An 18823-nucleotide genomic window follows, 5' to 3' on the forward strand; every position below is an offset into this window, starting at 1 on the left:
ATTTCATTTTGCGATTAAAAACTGGCAATCAATCGTACTGACTGCATTTAAGCATGCTATTTTTAACCAATCAAAATCTAGTCATATGTTTATTTTTTGTTTATTTTTCTTCTCTTTTTCTTTTTCATTTATTAAAAAAATGCATTTTATTCAGTTCTTTTACTTTTTATTTTCATTTGTTATGGCACAGGAGCTTTTATATGAACCCAATGCACCCGATTATAAATCAAATAGTGCAAGCCAATCATTGTTTGATAAGCTTGCACCCGACCCATCATTATCCACTTTTATGGATGTTTTGACTCAAGTAGAAGACGTCTTTAACTTGATGAATCATACTAATGATGACAACAGTCAACTCTATACTGTGTTTTGTCCAGTTAATAGTGCTTTTCGGAATGAACTTGATATCTATACCCGAAGCCATCTGGACGACTTTCTTAGAAACCATATTGTACCCAATATCAAGATTGACTCAGACTCATTGACTCAAACAGACTCTCTTCATACCTTATTCCCTGGACAATCGATTCCAGTAAGATATGATTCATCTTCCCAAAAAATTATCTTGAATGAGCATACAGTTGTTGATACAAGTCATCCTGTTGAAGCCATTAATGGAATAGCTTATAAAATTGATCATTTATTAAGACCAAACATGAACGAATAAAGTTTTTTTTTTTTTTTTTTTTTTTAATCTTATTCCAAAATATTGCTATATTTAATCATTATACAAATTTTTTTGCCTATGCATGACCTTGAAAGGTATTTAATTTCATGTTTTTCACAATAGAAAGATTGTATTCTCAAAGTATAGCTTACTAGATTCTGTTCATAACATCAGACAAATTTAGACTTTGCATAATGTAGTACATTATCCTTTCTTGTCCTAGCTTAATTCTTGTAGTTGCCTTTGTTTCATTTAGTTTGCATTTATTTAGTTGCTAATAAGCTTCAAATGGTTAATAGAATGCATTGTATAATGCCTTCAAGTCATTGAAAGAGCAAGTGACTGTGATTTGATTACAAGCTGTTTTCAGTAAAATAATATGCTTCTTGTCATCATATGGGGTTCGATTTCATCGTTCCTGTAGAACCGAGAGAAACATGTAAATTGACATTCTGAAATGAGGGAATATCAATTAATCATGTGTCTTATATAAAAAAGACTAGATAAAATAGTGCTAGCTTGAGAATTAAATAATTCGTATTCAAGAAGCACATAGAATGCTGAGCTGTGAGCTCATTATTTCTGAAACGATTCCATGTGTTACAAGCGCCCTTTGCTTATGAACAAAAGGGTAGCAAAAAAGAGGAAAAGGAAATGTAAGGATTTGGATATGATTGTTATGCTCTCAACAGTGTCAATATTAGCCTGTCCAATTTATGTATATTGACAGCAAAAGAATATCAACAAAAAGATACGTGTTTTCATTTTAATCATAGATTAAACCCTTTTTCTTTATTGACTGAAAAGAATAAAAATAAAATGCTATTGTCAATGTATATGTATATAAGGATCTTTCTTGTTTTATAAATATATTTCTACTTTTTAACGTTATTTCAGTTGGCTTTCTTTTCCTTGTAATAACAAATGTCATGTAGCACATTAAATGTACTCCACACAATATTTCCTTTTATGTTAAATTAAATAGCTCGCTTAAGCTAATCTTTTTAATCCCTCTTCCCCCACTTTTTTAATAAATTGGAAATAAAACTGACTTTATCAAATGAATCATCAAGTCAAACTCAATTCCTAATCAAATTTTTACTTTGGCTACTTTATGATAGGAAAGATGATAGTGTAATAATCAGAGGAGGAAAGTGGTTTTTGGAGTTTTTTTTTTCTGTAAAAGAATGACTATTTATGATTTTAGAAAAGAAATCTTTTTTAAGAGAATCAAAACTACAACCATTACATTTTCCTTGCTATCCTTTTATCTCTCTTTCAATAGAATAGCATATGTTTGTTGTCTATCAAAATAAGCTCACTGTATTTATCCTTGTTTGTGACAGGATACTTTCTTAAATGGTTCATGTCATTCGAAGACAGTCAAATGATCAATAGTTTGAATATATTCAGTACGCATGATATCACTTAGCACTCCACTTAGAATCATATATGTGATTAAATGATAAACTGTGCTCTCAGGACAAGAAAGAGGATATAGGATCAGGGGCAGATAGGATGTTGACGTGATACCAATAAACGGACTAATTTTATTTATCCAATAGGAAATCAACTATGTTTCCGAAATCATTAATTTTGGATGATCTCTTTTTTCCTCAAACTCATTTTCCATAATACAATGAGCTGCTAAATAATTTTACTTGCGCTTTTTTTTGAATAAGAAGAAAACCAATTGTAAGAAAATTAGATACAATCAATATGAATCAAATTGGTATTCTTCTTGTATACATTAAAATGCCCTTTAAATAGGTTTTTAATCCGAGAAAATTAGTTGTGTATTTGATTGTGATAATGGTTGACAATCACTTTTACTATATTTGGTGACGGCTAATGGCAAAACTACCTCTTTTATTTACCCAAAAAATAAGCACCCCATACGATATTATTCCCCTCTTCTTTGCGCTATTTTTTTGTTTACTTTTCTTTTCTTTTTTGCGCTATTAACATTTTTGCCGTATAAAAGCGTCTTTTTTCCTTTTCTTTTCTTCTTCTTCGAGAGACTATAGCAAATAGTATTCATTGACATTCAATTAGACAGAATACGAAATGATCATTATTAATAATATAAAATATGCTTGTGAAAGTAAGTAAAGAACTTTTTTAATGTTGCTTCGAACGCTTATAATACATAATTAGCGTGTATACAGGTAACATAAAATAAGAAAACAATAGCTTCTTTAAAATTAATACTCAGTATTCCAGGGGCATCGATCTTCTCGTTGTGACCATAAAGAGCGATTACTAAAAGTAGTTCGAAAAAAAGGAAGGCCTATCAGCCAATGTGAAAATTGCAGAGAGAAAAGAAAGACCAAGAAGGTTCATCAGAAATGTGAATGTCTGATGCAAAAAAAATCCCTCAAAGACAAAAATAGCTCATTTGCATCCAGTCGATACGTGATGTCTATTGAAGCATTATTAACATAGTTTTCTTTTCTTTTTCTTTATTATTAACAACTTCTTACATATTTATTGCATTCTTTCTGTTTCATTTTATTGATTTATAAAAATAAAAATAACAGACTCCCATTCTCTTTTATTGTCTACCTTCTTGACATCTCATATCAGCATCATCTTATGTCGTGTAACGTTTTGACGCGTGGGAAGTTTCAAAGCAAAAATGACTCGCTGGATACAAAGAAAAGTAACCATTGAGGCAATAATATGAATCGAGATCAATGTAAACATATCACGATAAATGATCCTTAATGCTTTGTTTTTTTTATAACCAATTAAACATCATAATAATCAAGAAGCAATGCAAATTCAAGACCAATAAACAAAAAAACTTTTGTAATGTTTTACTTCATTTATGTCATTGATACTTATTCAGACTGCATAGTAACCAATAGTTTCCAATACTGTTGTCTGCTCATTTATTATGCAATTGGTTAAAGAAGTTGTGCACAAAAGCTAATATTTATTTATATTTCAATTAAAAAAAAAAAAAAAAAAAAAGGCAAAAAAAAACAAACTAAACCCAAAAGACCATTGCTTCAGTCTTGCGATAAGCAAAGGAGGACACAGAGACAGCACACCATAGAAGCAGCAAAATAAGCTAGCTGATACATATTTAATAAAGGAAGGAACCCATAGAGTATACCAAATACCTAGTTATTTTTATCCTTTTTGTAATAAAGGTAGCCACGTACGTTTGAGCACAACAGCACACATTTTCATGATAATAGAATATCTTCTATTCAAATGTTAATTTTCAATGTCTAATCAATTGAATACCCTCATTATAGCATAGCAGTAGCTAAAGCTTTTTGAGCATATATTCAATGAAGCATACTAAATAAATAAATCATTAGTGCATAGTTCAAACAAAGTATGACTTGCAATAAGAAAAGTTGAACAAAAAAAAATTGTAAAGAAAAGAAAAGAAAAATGCTTTTTCAACAATGACTGGATTGCTTTATATTGGTGATTGATTGGTGCAGAACTCGTTTCAAACTGAATTATGCTGACGTGATGTGGTTGCATAATAAAGAGCAAATAAGTTATGCAAACATCAAAGATTTGCCCACAGTAGAATGTGTGCAGGCGATAAGAAATCCATCTTGCTAGTATGATGACAAGAGTAAGGCTTTTTTTCTGCTTTTGCGCTGTCAGTGAAGGATGCAAATTTGAAGTTTAAAGAAAAAAAACAAAATAAAGCTAAAATTGCGTCCCTTTCTTTTAACGATCAACAGTCGACATAAGACGTCCGCACTTTTTCCTTTCACAACCTAAAAAACAGTATTCAAGTAGTATATATAAAAAAAAACGCATCAAGTGTCTCTCTAATGGTCATGAAGCTTAAATAACAAGTGTATTTTAAACGATCCAACATGTTGCTCTCGTCAACTCTATTGATAATTCTAGAGTTTATGCAAAAAAGAGTAAAAATGGTTTCATTCTGTCACTGGGATGCATGAATATTGTTCGCTTATTGAAATAGATTGATACATCAACGATAGTCATACTCTCTGCATAAGTAAGCTTAAGGAAAATAAAGACTTTTGAAAAAGCATAACCTTTAACAATTTACAAAATAATTACCAAATCTCTGATCGTCTTCAGCTACCTTTACCTGATTATTAGGTCACTCATTTATATATATAACTCTAATACCTTTATATTTATAATGAACAACTTTATTAGGCTATTTTAGATCTTTATAATATAGCTATGAATGCAATACGATTGAGAATAGCTAATTTGATTAGACCTAATTCTGAAAAGTAACCGTTTCGTTTTACCTAGTTTAGCAAATTGAGACGAACAAGAATATTGACTTGAGAACATCCCTTATCTCCAATAATCAAGACATCTGAAGAAGAGCAAGAAGGCGCTCATCCTACTATATAAGGATCAGAGCATTTTTCTAGTCGTTTGATTATTATGAAAATACTTGGAAAAAGCACAATTTTTTATTTTCTTTCTCTTCATTGCAAATATAATAGCTTTCAAGCCACAACCATAAATTGATCAACAATACGGTTATGCACTGAGTATAACACCATGCAGCAACTATAGACTCTTTGCATCAAACCACTTACTGATTTAGGTATATCATGGTGACGTATCAAGTACGTAAAGTGTTCCCTCTCACTTTTTTCTATAATCGTGCTTATGCCATTGATTTCCTTTAAAAGTTTTGTCAAATAAAGACAATAAATATCTGAAAGGGTATAAACGCATTGAGCGTGGATATTCATTACAATTATTATCTAAAAATAGGTTTTTTTTTAATTTCATTGAAAGTAAAGTGTAATAAAAAATATATTTTATAATATAAAGGCTATAGTATGCTAAAGTTCATGCGTGAAAGCGTATTGCTCTATCACAGTCGCTTGTCTAACAGACAGATAAGTCTATCATGTATTTTAATTTTACAAAGCTTCACTGCTGTCTCCAGTTCATGATTTCATCTATTTTAATAAATGAGGTATTTATTAGCTTTGTTTTCTATTAAAAAGCTCAATTCATGTTAAACAGAGAATAATTGAATGCTAATATTATTTTCAGACGAACGAGTTGAAATCTAGATAAAAAGATTACCTATTTCCTCTCTTTTTTGTTACCATTGTCTTTGATGTGAAATAAAACTGGAATTTATCTACTTTCTTGTGGTCTTGAAGATCGTTACGGCCATCAAAGTACGTAGCGTATAATTAGAGATCGATGACAATCCTTCCTTGAATATTGTCAGTCATGGATACATTATAAGACAGTGTAAGTCCAATTTGACAGATAAAGGTTCATATTTTTGATAAAGGATTATATTAAAATGGCTTGGTGTCCTTCATGTAAGGATTTACAAAAATAAGCCTTTCTTCTGCAGTCCCCAGAAGCAAATCCTTGATAAGATTGTAAGAATTGCACGAACAAAGAAGGCGAAAACCACCTGGAAGCCAGCCTAAGCACCAATGGATATATTTGCCACATTTCATAGGGATTGAAGAATAGAACTAACCGAGATAGATGGCCGATAGCAAAAAAAAAAGCTTGGAGTGAAGTTTTTGTAATTGGGTCTCAGGATAATTATGAAAGTGCTGATTGTTAATCCTGCGAAAATCGCTATGTGAAATAGACAATTGACAAAAACTTGGCTTGCAAGCTGTGTAACTTTTCCTGAATGGATGGGTTTTTGTCACATGTCGGATTATCTTGGTAGAGGTTGTACTGGAAGCGCCACACATACTACAAAGACTGATTTCAAGAAACGATTTTATTTACTCCAGCCAACCAAATTTTTTTTTAAAAAAAAACCAGTGAAAAAGTTTCAGTCGGCCAATCACAACTTAAACATCGAAATGATTTGGGAGGGAGTACCAAGTTGCCATCGTTCAAAACCAGACAGGGCAATAAAAAATTCATAGTGCGAATAGTCAGAAAATAGTACAATGGGCAAAACCCCCTTTCCGAATTGATCTTAAAGTAATTGTTAATTTTGTTGGTGAAACATTAGATGTTTTAAAATGAAAAATATTTCAATATAACTCAAAGTATTAAATGTAAATGATCATAAAGTACTTGTGATAGATGGAGATGTCCTTAATATAACTTCAAGATTCATATTTATATAATAGATCTACGATATATTGATCCTTATGTGGTTCCTTAAATGGTAGGAGTTTGGCTTATTTTTTTTAAGGATACTAAATAAGGCACACTTTAATGTTACACGGCTGTTTTACCGCCATTTAGAAAAAAAGGTTAAATATTTTCTGCATGCTTTATTATTTCTCTCTTTTCACTTAATATTATTATAATATGATCACCGAAGAAGTTTCTATTCCTAATTGTCAAGGTTGTTTAAATCCAATCGAAGAAGGTTCTGTAGTTGCTTTTGGCGAATCCTTATTTCATACTAAATGGTACATAAAATAACATTTACTTTATTTTATCTTATAATTTCCTTATAGTTTTGTATGCGATAAATGTAAAAAATGCATGGAAAATAAAACAAACTTATTACTACTGGACAATGGCAAACCAGTGTGTGATAATTGTTCATATAACTGTACAGAATGTAATAAAATTATCCGAGATGAAGCAATTATGACAGGTTAGTATATACTCATTCATTTAATAGTCGATATTCATTTTCTGTAGGCGAAAGTGCCTATCATTCTGATTGCTTCAAATGTATATCTTGTAAAAACAAAATCGAAGACTTAATCTTTACGCAAACAAAAAAGGTACTGAAATAATAATAAAAAATGTGAATAATACACCATTTACGCTTTATTCGAATAGGGTATTTATTGTAGTATTTGCTATGAGTCACGGAAAGCATCCAGAAAAAACAAAGTAAAGGTAAAAAAGAATCTTTTTTTTTTTTTTTTTTTTTTTTTTTTCTAATCCAACGTTAACACAATACCAATAGCCTACTCCTTTAACAGAGTTACCACCACGTCAATTAATACATGATCCACCCACACCGGCTATTTCACCAAGTAACTCAAGCTGTATCCCAAGTGATTCACTTCTATCCGCACTCTCTCCAATAACACTTTCTTTCTTTGACAGCAGTTCAAATGATTTATTGGACAATCTTTCGAATTCTCTTGGCGCCAATCTGTGCTTAAACTTTAGCCCATCAAGTGAGGATACAACACAATATCGAATTAGCCGAGCATCAGAGATCTTACAGTCTTCATTAAGAATTTCTTCATTAAAACACGCCCCTGAAGCATATGATGATAAAGATATATCTAATTTGGATGACAATAGACTAAAAAAGGAATTATCAGAAGCTAGATTGAGTCTAAAGGAATTGGAATGGGACTATAAATCACTGCAGGTATTACAAAAAGGAGTGCTATCTTTTTTTTACGCCTTAAATAACTCGTGCTATTTAGAAAGCTAGTCAACAGGCACTCGATGAATTTAATAAAATTAAAGAAGAATACGCAAAAGAGGCTATAATAAAGCGTCAACAAGAAATTATCATTACTACATTATTAAAAAGCAGTAATCACGGTGGATTGCTATCGAAAAAGGAATTGGATAAATTGGGCAAGTTTCGTGCTCAGCTTGAGAATGCCTGTAATGAGTTGATTAAATATCGTGACATGCTTGCCATTGAAATTGATCGATCAGTTGACAAACAAAAACTTGGCAATTTTTATCAGAAAGGTTTAAAAACCCAGCTCACATCTATGATTCAGCAAAGGGATTTACTTATTTCCGAGACAAGAGAGTTAAAGGCAACTCGAGACGAGGCTCTTTCTAACTTAGTCAAGTTGACCCAAATCAATTCATCACCAGAAGAACAGTCACCTGCAACATCTCCTCAAGCATCTAATACAGCAAGGCCACGCAGAATATCAGATGCTGGTTCAATTATTTGTAACGTTTCGTCAAGAAATAGTTTTATGGGAGACCAAACACCTACTTTGTTTCGTATCAAGAAAAAAGGTAGCACCATGTTTAGTAAACTCACAAGCAGTAATAGTAGCAGCAGCATTAGTAACACAAACGCCAATACCAAATTAAAGCTTGAAACTTCTGTATCTGCTTCTTCAATACCTTCACTTACAACATCACCTTCAATCTATGGCATATCATCCAAATACATAAATGGGAGTTCACAAAATCTAACAAAGAAATCAGGATCTGCAGAATCTAATCTTTCATCAACATCAATGCAAGGAAACCATTCCTTTTTTCCTACTTCGTTTATTCGACCCGTGAAATGCGGGGTCTGTACAGATAAAATATGGGGGAGATCAGAATACAGATGTGAGGGATGTGGATTTTTATCACATTCAAAATGCTTGAGTCAAGTACCATCCACATGTTCTTCTCCTAGTCCTGTACTCAGTCGAAGTAGCTTTGATCTTTTATCTGAATTCGACAACAAATCATCACCACCGCTCAGTAAAAACAGTAGCATTTTCGAAACATCATTGATTGAGCGTGTAGAGTTTGAGGGTCGGTCTGTACCACTTTTAGTTACAAAATGCATTGAGGCAGTTGAAAAGAGAGGATTAGACTATGAGGGGATCTATCGAAAATCAGGAGGAGCAGCACAGACAAAGGCGATACAATTAGCGTTTGATCAAGGCGATAATGTAGATCTTTGTAATGAAGATGAATACAATGACGTTTGTGCCATTACAAGTGCATTGAAACAGTATTTTAGAGAGCTACCTAATCCTCTTATTACCTTTGAATCCTATCAAGAACTCATTGACATATCAAGTAAGTTGTCTTATCAAATATTGAATTATATTCTTATACTCTTTATTTAGCAATGGATAATAATGATACAAACAAATTAAAAAAAGTGAACAAGATACTATCAAAACTACCTCGAGCGCATCAAGATACACTCCATTTATTACTAAAACATCTAAACAAAATATGTGAATTAAGCTCACTTAATAGAATGACCATCAAGAGTTTGTCTATGGTGTTTGCGCCCACATTGATGAGACATCAAGATCCTTCAAGAGACTTTTTGGATATCAGCTATAAGAATGCTATTGTCGAATATTTATTATTAAATACATCTAAATTACAGTGTTTCTGATGTTTAGATTCCTATACTCCATATACTAAGCTTGTAATCAAATGTACTCTTATCATAATTTGGTTCATTAGTTGCGAATAATTAAAGATAGAGTATTACACTTATTACCATTTAGGAGAACACAGTTGCAATCATCTGATCAATGCATTTGTTTATTCCTTTTTTATTTCGTCCTCTTTTTCTTTTTTTTTTAAACTCAATCCACATGGCAAACGCTTCACACCTGAATAATCCTCATTTCGAACAACCTCCACTGGCACCCACTATACCCATCGTATATCCAGACACTTACCATATTCCACAAAGTAATGTGCCCAACTATTCTCCTCATTCAGTAACTATGCCCATTCCACATCCTGTCATGCCTCAAGTACCTTGTTATAATGCTTTGAACTCGTCACCAAGTTTTGTACCAGCAAACTCCTTTCCAGTCATTGCTCAATTAGATTCGCTCAAGACAGAATCAACCGTTGTTCAATGTCCTCACTGCCACCATTTCGTATGGACTGTGATTGACCATGAAGTAGGTCTGTTAACTGGTTTATCTATGGCTGGATTATATATGATTGGTTGTCATAGTGGAGGATGTTTATTACCATATCTTTTTCCTTGGACAAAGGATATTGTGCATACTTGCCCTGCTTGTAAATCAAAATTGGCTACTTTTAAAAGACTAGAAAGAGATACACAAGTTCATACAAATTATTCTAATACTTAGCTTTTTTTTTAAAAAAGCTAAAAATAAAAGTAAATGCTTAAATGATGTATCTGTTTCTTTACTAATAAATGTAATACTGCGCGGTATGATGGACAAGTCATGTCATAAATAATAAAGATCCAATTACTTTGCTTATATCTAGTACAGTCTACCGATAATACTATTCTCACGTATAAGTTGTTGGAAGGATAAAGCCTTTTTTTCTTCATAGAAAGCAGAGATCGAAAAGATTGCTCATTTATTACTTATAATAAAGTAATATATGGTCATAGACTTGAATTATAGCTTGTAATATAATGGCTGTAGAGATCCGGATGTATTTGAAAAAGCAAATAGCAAATAATATCCTTTATTTTGAAAGTTTGTTTTTTATTCAGCAGGAAATAAAGTACTGGATAAAGACTACACCTGATATGCGATGTCTTTCTACCCAATTAGGCTACACATACCACGGTTCTAATGAAAAGAAAAAAAAAAGATACTTCTCAGATGCGGTTACTGATATTCCAGATTGTTAATTTAAGAAACCCTAAATGCACTCTCTGTTAACGAAATATAAAAAAAAAAGAGAATACATCAAATGTTTAAAAACAACAGAAAAAGGTGTGATTTTATGTAAAACCCAAATATCAAACTTGTTAGCCAAATCTTGAAAGCATTATTCAGAAAATAAGAAAGGATCTTATTATGTGGATATATTTGTATACCATCTTAGGAAGATGATACTATTAAAAATGTACTTTATGAATAGCCTAACCTCAAGTTGTTTCTTGAAGCATACATAAGGTGTTTTAATTTCTAAAGATGTATTGCTAGTCTAAGACAATGGTCTGTTTACTGTCAAATAGGGGATATTTTATTATATGATAGACACACTTTATAGATGTTTCTATTCAACGAATGAATAACAATTTATATTTTTCTTCTATTTTGTTGTTCTAAATCTATTAAACCAAATGATCTTGCCCACTGATCATCGGGAACCAAGGAGCCAAATAGCTCTTTCATTTGTTTACCCAGCTATCATACATCAATTTAGACGTCAAAAACAAGAACAAAATATATATTTACCTTGTCTAATTCAATAATAATGCTTTCCATCATCACAACATAAGCATAATATACCATGTAACATTCATCTTTCACTGCTTCGCTATCATTATAGTCATTATTTTTCTTCAAATCAGATGTTATCTTTGGCAACTGTTGTAATTTCAACATTAACATCTCTCTCGCTTTCTCTGCAGGTGGTAGATAGGGTGGTAAAGGTGTCTTAAGTTGAAGAGCAGACGCCAGCAAATAGAAATAAAGAAGGACAGATCCTGCCATCTCCATCAATTCTTTACTTGCTGGGAGCATTAGATCCTTTCTCACTTGAGTTGCCCAAATATCCTTCAAGATCACAATACGAATCGACAAAAATTTATCCAAGATGTTTTGACAAGAAGTGAGCATGGCTTCATAAGTTTTAGCTGGAAAAGGCCCTTTTAATCGCGGTTCATTTGGAGCATGTACAAGTAAGTCTTGGAGCTCCACAAGGCTGAATTGAAGAGAAAGTTCAACATTCTGGAATTGTATCGATCGTATCTCATTTCGCTTAGCTAGTGCTTCCAACTCTCGTATTGATGTTACACTTCGATTGCCATCCATTCCATCCCCAGTTTTCATATCTTTATAGTCTGAATATTCAGATACTAATTGCTTGTAGAGCCACGATAATTGTATGAGTAAGTCCGAAAGACCCTTTCTCATTTCCTTTCTGGCTTCATATGGCCAAACATAGGTTGTTATTATAAGTCCTGCATATGGTTAAAAATAATGTCAAAACAGATGTATACCTATATGTTACCGATAACTACACCAACGGACACAGTGGCACATCTCATTGTAGCCAGTTCAATGACATCAACAACAGTTTCCTCGTTTTTATGATTGAACATGAATGGAACAATCAAATTATAGGCAAGTAAAGAAAAGGTACCAAATCTTCCGTGTTTGTGATTTAAACTCATCCAGAAACAAGGAATAGAGAATGCCCAAGTAAACAGCAACAGGTATGGCCCTTCATTTGGAACAAACAAATAAGAAATAACAGCAACAACAGATCCTAATATTGTTGCAAGTACTCGAAGTACTGCGACTAAATTGGTACCTCCTACAGTTGGCGTCATGACGGCCATAACCTAACGTAAGAAAAAACCATTAGGCATAAATGTCGATATAGAAAGTAACTTACGGTAATCAGTGTCCAGTCCATCTTCCAAGCTTGAAAATATTCCCTTGTCATTGGCATAAATGCCATGGAAGCTATAGCAACAGCAATTAAAGTTGATTTTAAAGCATATCTAACATTATGGCTTCTAAACCACGAAAAAAAGCCCCAAAGACTTAAAAAAAATTTGCGAATTTTAGTCTTAGGCTTTGGAGTATGAAGAGTGTTGATCGTATTGTGATTGTTGGGCACAAAACTTTCCGCCACAATTTTCTTCTTTTGAGCCGCTGAAGGAAAGCTTTCTTTATATTCTCTTGAGCCATGGAAACAACAACAGAAGAACCAGACTATGTGCATATTTAGGTTTGTTAGTTTGTAAAAATAATGGCATTCTTATATCCTACAAGGCGAAACAAGGTATGTTTGAATCCAAGCCCAAATTTTTGAACCATTTTTGCTTTGCTCTTCATAGAATCCATAAACAGATTCTACACATTCGACCAATACAGTCAGCTCCTTTGCAAACTCTAGCAAGCTGAATACAAAGAAATAAACCAAAAATACATCTTGAGCAGGAAATTGATTCATCAAGTGAGACTGGAGGTCTTCTGGCTTAATTTCGCCGTGCTTGTTTGCTACCTTTCTCATCTTTCGACGATACATTCTGGTGAGTGCTAGTTGCTGTGACTCTTCAAAGAGAGAGATTGCCATAGCTAAATTTTGCCTCAAAAGATAAAAACTAGGAGTGCTGTCGCCTGTTTGTTCAGTAAATCGACTTTGAAGATGAATAATAGTCTGTTTGCATGTATAAGCAAGCGATTTCATCGGTGGCCTTACAGTCTTGATGAACTGGACAAGTGGGCCCTCTGTTTCATCTGTGAAACCATCAGGGGCTTTGCTACTGCTTCCTTCCATATAGTTTAAACATTCATGCTCACCCTCTTCTTCATAGCTATCGTTGGCACTTTGCGTTCTTGAATGATTTGACCGTGTTTGCTCTTTTCTTAATTCGTCTTCGATTCTCTTTCTTTGATTATCTGCCTTGACGTTGTATACTTTTTTTTTGGGCGAAAAAGGAGATTTGTCATACTCCTCCCTGCAGCTGTCTTGGTGATGTTCAATAGTCCCATATTGTTTGTGACACTTTGAGCTATGCATCGATTTCATGACTTCAAACTGCAATCCACAACTACTACGGAGTCCACCAATATGTTGAGATAACCTTTGAAGACTTGACACTACAGAATTATATCCCTCTGCATGCAACCAAATATCTAGATTATAAAGTTCCTTTTTAGCATCATGAAGGGAAGACTGAAGAGCAGTAAAGCTTGTTCGATGTGAGTTGATAGCAGTTTGTAAGTTTTCATTGGCAGTAAATTCTGGCAAATCCGTGTCTAAAAGAAACGTTTTTGTAAGTAGCTTCAATAATATCTTAATAGCCATGAGGGTATCATTTATGTCTGATCTATATTTTTATTGTTAATCTTTACACTATTAAAAAAAAAACTATAATTTCTTACTTTAATTTTTTAGTTGCTGTCATTGGCCAAATAATACAACAAACGGCTACTGAAATAGCTGTACCAATGGTCACAATAGCAAACATATCTTCAATAAAAGTGGAGTCAAATTCAGTAGGTACTTCAGATCCTTCTTTCACAAGTACCGGGAAGATGACCATAAATCCTAAGCCGCAACCTATAATAAATTGTTAAAGAAAATCACAGTTTATAAATTACTACATAAGGTTACCGGTCGCTATGGCAGGCTTATTATAGCGAGCCTTGATAAAAGATAATATAAAAGTGCTCCCAGCTAACCAGAAGCCTAATGTAACAATACACGAAATAACGTAATAATCATGGCTTCTGATATAGATGGCGACCCACATACTCATGAAGGACACAAGCATTGCACATACCGTATAGAGAATACCGTAGCTTGCAGCTTCAATAATGCCACCTATGGTCTTGGAAGGGTTGAAGAAGACAGTGACTGTTGCAATCACATGACTCGAAAGTCTTGCAGTACCAAGCATTTCATTAAGAGCAGGAATGAATGTAAACAAAGAACCCAACAAATAAGCAAAGCTACATTTGAGAACCATCTTTTGTTTATAAGTTAATGTGATGGATTGTAACATTAGCCAAACCCAGCCAAAAAATTTAGTGAATGCATCGCGTTTTCTCTTTTGATTTTGCTGCTTATTTTGTGTGATATCATCATCACTAAATTCATTAGGTTGAAGGTCTTGAATTATCATATCTGGTGTAGATGGAGTTGGCTGTAAAAGTGTACAGCGTTCTTGTTCTAATAAGTATTGGTAAAAGCTAATATAATGTAGAAAGGCGACATCATTAATTATTTTTTAGTAAAAATTGTAGTTATAATTACCCTTCTGCCTGATTTTTATTATTGTTGGAATTATAAATATTATCTTCATTATAGTAAGCATAATTATAGTTTCCTTTGTAATTTTTCTTGGGTTCACATAACGCTGATATTGGCATAGTTGATAATGATACTGATCTCTTTTGTCTTGTTCCATCATCTAATACAACTTCATAATCTTCATTAAAATAGTCAAAAGAAGATCCAGTTAAAGACCCTGAAAATGCGCCACTATCCAATGAACCATAATAGAAGAAGTTGCTTGGTGTGCCACTAATTGTAGAGTGGAGATTCGTGTAATCCATATCAATAAATTTGTTAGGTGTAACAGATCCTGTGACAGTTGCTTTATTGATTTTGTTATCATTGTAAACAGTTGATTTTTGTTGAACAATAGCCGAAGGAGGAATTTGATCTTGCTGTGCTTGTTGTTCTTCTTCTGCTTGGTGATCGAGCGCTGTGTGAAATGATTGTATCGAAAATCCACTTTTACATGAAATTGATGCTGTAGGTTGAATATTGGGCGTTGGAGAAGATGGAGAAGAAGGTTCTATGTTTGATAGAGAATGCTTTAATAGCTTACTGTTAGTTTCTAGCTCTTTTCCTTCAGCTATAGTAAATAACATTTTAATAAATTGTCGAGCAAATAAGAGAAAGAGAGAAAGAAGGGGGTAAAATAAAGAAAATTAAGAAAAGAAAGGGAAACGTCGGATTGGTTTTTTTCTTAAATTTTCCAAAGTTCCTTTTCACGCTGTCTTTGAGAGAGAGAGAGATGTATTTAATCACATTCACCCCTTTAAAAATTGTCTCTTTCCTCCTTTGAACAAAGCTATTTTCAAATTTATACAACTGACTCCGTTACTGTCGCACAGTGATGACTCCTGATATGGGTTTCAAGTAAATAATTCCATGTACATTTAAATTTTGATTTTTATTTATTAAAAAAAAAAAAATTAATGACCATTTTGAGCGCATGATGTCTAATATTGCATCGTCTTCGCCCTGGTCAGTTCAATAAAGAGTTCAATGGAAGCTAAAAACCCCTTTGGGGTTCAAGGGTAAAAAAGATATGGGAGGAAGAAAGAAGGAAACAAGTGGATGTTACTAGTGAAGGGAAGAGGGTAGCCAGAAGAGGAATCTTTGCCCTGGTTGGAATGGCGGTGACGGTTGATCCTTATCATGGAATAGGTAGTCAAGTTCATAAAGTATAGTACAGATGACCAGCCATCGAATAAACTATGAAGAGGCGGAGTGAGATGAACATGGTATTCTGTTTGGTAATCTGTTGAGAAGGAACAATAGAAGATCTTGGACTGTTTCTGGCATTTGTAAGTGATGGTGCATATCGAGACATCTTACTACATACTGTTTTGTAAGCAACTGGGTAGGATGCCTTGCAGGGTTCTAGGACAGGTTTCTCTAGTAATTGTAGCAGAGCAACCTTGGTGAATATTAAGCCTGGGCTCAGTTTCATGAAGTAGATGTCCAGCATATATAGATTTTAGGTGAGATGCCATTAAATTAACAGCATGCTGGGGGCCTTCTAAAGTAGTAAATGAGGGTTTTAGGTTTCTATTTTTACGTATTTTGCAAAATCTTGCAATAGAGTTTGTATACTCTCCTTGTTCCATTCTCTCGCAGAAATCTTGCCATGTTTCTCTTCGTCTTCGTAGTACCATCCTTCTTAGTAGTGCTTTTGTTTCCTGGTGTAGGAGCCAGTATTTGAGACGGTTTAACCCTTGTGATTTTCTCCATTTTCTGTAATAGTATTCTTTGAGGTTAAAAGTATCTTGTAGTTCAATTGTCCAGAATTTTTGTAACTCGGTATCTTTTTGCTGGTCGCTTTTTCCGCATACTTGATCCAGAGATTGGTATATGGCTTGACAGATAGCAGAGTTAAAATCCTCGATATAGTTAATGGCAGAACTTCTATCGGGTAAAAGAGGTGGAGAGGGTGGAATCAAATCAGCAGTAAGGTTTGTGAATACCTGTCGATATGTAGCCACCTTTTTATCGTCCTTTACCTTTCTCAAATGCCATGTGAGTCTCTTTGGAGGAAGAAGATTGCTACTAGGAATATTAGTTTGAAAGGATAGCGTCATAAGTTTATGATTGGAATCGAGTGATAGATCATCCCGTATAACTAGCTTTGGTTCGGTGAGTTCCGTTGTACTGATAAAATAGTCAATGATACTGTTGCCATGATGCGTAATAGAAGTAGGAAGTCCATATTTTAAACGCTCATTCCATGTAATCGCATTGTTTGACTGTATCCAATCATGTAGTAGTCGTCCACGATAACTAAAGAGTGTGTCACCAGTATAGATCGCCACAAGCTATGGTTGATGTTGTATTGGGGACTTCTAAAGGTAATTGTTGTAGAATATTGGAAACCTCTGTGTGCGACAAAGACGGGGGAAGATATAGACAATGAACTAGTATCTTAGATACAATGAATGATAATGTATACTTAGCTAATAGCGGGTGTTTGTGTGGAATGTGTTGAACAGCAGCGCTAGTAAGTGGGTTGATTAGTAGGGCAATTCCAAAACTACCTCGATGTTTGAATGATTGAATAGGTTAACCATAAGTATGATATCGTTTCCATGATGTGGAGTATTTGTTCGGTGGAAGTATCCATGATTCAGTAATTAATAAAACAGAAGATGATTCAGCTAATTTAGGGATTGGTGATATAGCTTGTTTTGGCAGGCCAGTAGCACTGAATAATGAGATTGAGATGGTACTCATTATAATTGTGAGATATTGTCATCGAAGTCTGAGATGTTCATATCTGCATCTTGATTGACATAGAAGACATCCGTTGGTTTAGATCCAGTAGTTGTAAGTGTTTCGGTAAATGTTTGTTTGTCGATCCAGCCTTGATTGTAAAAATAGCGCGCTACTGCAGTTTTAACTGGAACACGAATATAGTTAATGGCTCGCTTCATACGATCACAGTGATGCATAAAAGCCAGGGAGTTACGCTCTTCTTTAGTGTTCTGTTCATATTTGGGATCCATAAGGATAGATCCGTCGCATGGGTTGAAGTTCTCATTCACAGCCACTTTGAATTTTTGGAGATGTGCTTTAAGTTCAGGTGCATAGTCATTATGGACTAAGAGGGCAACAATATTTCTTGTGGGGTAATTAATGTCCAAGATCCTGCTGTTATTGATGTCCAGTCTACAGAGACAGTTTCGTAATTGTCCGATTGGAACTCGGGCTTTGGTAGGAATATAAGTATACTCGAAGTCTTGGTTTTCAGACAGAGGTTGTAAAAAGCAAGCGGCATTTTCCTGTCGTTGAATACGACGTTGTTGGAGTTTTTCAAGCATTGATTGTTTAATACTGTTGAGGCGGGCTGTGTCTTTCCAAGGAGGAAGTGACTGGGCAGCCGACGGTAAAGAGGGAAATTGAGCATGATTGGTCTCAATTATTGATTGGTTCAGATCTTGAGTACGTTGGTTGCGAAGCATGTCTATTTCAGTACGTGTTTGCTTAAGTTCAGCTTGCGTTTGCTTGAGTTCGGCACAGAGTCGTTCAATAGTTGCTTGAAGGCTAGCAATATCAATTGCTGTCGGTGTAGAAATAGGCATAACCTCTGGGTTATCGTCTTGAGCGTTAGAAGTTTCCATCATAGCGTCAAGGGATAGGGGTTGAGATAGCATTGTTGTAGTTGATGCTAATTCGCAGATCTCAGCCATGGTTGGTCCACTGTATGTTTTACCACAGGATTTTCAAACAAAACAAGGTTGAGGAAGGTCACCAGCTGTGATTCCA

The 18823-nt window shown here is 34.0% G+C and overlaps 6 protein-coding genes across 6 annotated transcripts; 4 read left to right on the plus strand and 2 right to left on the minus strand.

The window, feature by feature from the left end:
* Positions 1-181: 181 nt before the first annotated feature.
* On the plus strand, positions 182-670 carry RO3G_11829 (uncharacterized protein; the record flags this gene model as incomplete). The annotated part of the gene is made up of 1 exon (XM_067666413.1): positions 182-670. The coding sequence occupies one exon, from the start codon at positions 182-184 to the stop codon at positions 668-670; it is 489 nt and encodes a 162-aa protein (XP_067522514.1).
* A 2067-nt stretch (positions 671-2737) lies between these two features.
* On the plus strand, positions 2738-3115 carry RO3G_11830 (uncharacterized protein; the record flags this gene model as incomplete). Its single annotated transcript, XM_067666414.1, has 2 exons — positions 2738-2774; positions 2886-3115. The coding sequence occupies 2 exons, from the start codon at positions 2738-2740 to the stop codon at positions 3113-3115; spliced, it is 267 nt and encodes an 88-aa protein (XP_067522515.1).
* A 3834-nt stretch (positions 3116-6949) lies between these two features.
* On the plus strand, positions 6950-9716 carry RO3G_11831 (uncharacterized protein; the record flags this gene model as incomplete). Its single annotated transcript, XM_067666415.1, has 7 exons — positions 6950-7053; positions 7102-7244; positions 7292-7377; positions 7436-7495; positions 7566-7982; positions 8041-9385; positions 9436-9716. 7 exons carry the CDS (start codon positions 6950-6952, stop codon positions 9714-9716), a joined length of 2436 nt encoding a protein of 811 aa, XP_067522516.1.
* Positions 9717-9921: 205 nt separating this feature from the next.
* On the plus strand, positions 9922-10434 carry RO3G_11832 (uncharacterized protein; the record flags this gene model as incomplete). The annotated part of the gene is made up of 1 exon (XM_067666416.1): positions 9922-10434. The coding sequence occupies one exon, from the start codon at positions 9922-9924 to the stop codon at positions 10432-10434; it is 513 nt and encodes a 170-aa protein (XP_067522517.1).
* Positions 10435-11346: 912 nt separating this feature from the next.
* On the minus strand, positions 11347-15666 carry RO3G_11833 (uncharacterized protein; the record flags this gene model as incomplete). Its single annotated transcript, XM_067666417.1, has 10 exons — positions 11347-11454; positions 11506-12233; positions 12284-12617; positions 12671-12993; positions 13051-13441; positions 13484-14114; positions 14170-14347; positions 14402-14979; positions 15044-15497; positions 15624-15666. 10 exons carry the CDS (start codon positions 15664-15666, stop codon positions 11347-11349), a joined length of 3768 nt encoding a protein of 1255 aa, XP_067522518.1.
* A 2124-nt stretch (positions 15667-17790) lies between these two features.
* On the minus strand, positions 17791-18747 carry RO3G_11834 (uncharacterized protein; the record flags this gene model as incomplete). Its single annotated transcript, XM_067666418.1, has 1 exon — positions 17791-18747. One exon carries the CDS (start codon positions 18745-18747, stop codon positions 17791-17793), a length of 957 nt encoding a protein of 318 aa, XP_067522519.1.
* Positions 18748-18823: the final 76 nt, after the last annotated feature.

This window comes from Rhizopus delemar, genomic scaffold (genome assembly GCF_000149305.1).
Source record: "Rhizopus delemar RA 99-880 supercont3.9 genomic scaffold, whole genome shotgun sequence".
NCBI classification, from domain to species: domain Eukaryota; kingdom Fungi; phylum Mucoromycota; class Mucoromycetes; order Mucorales; family Rhizopodaceae; genus Rhizopus; species Rhizopus delemar.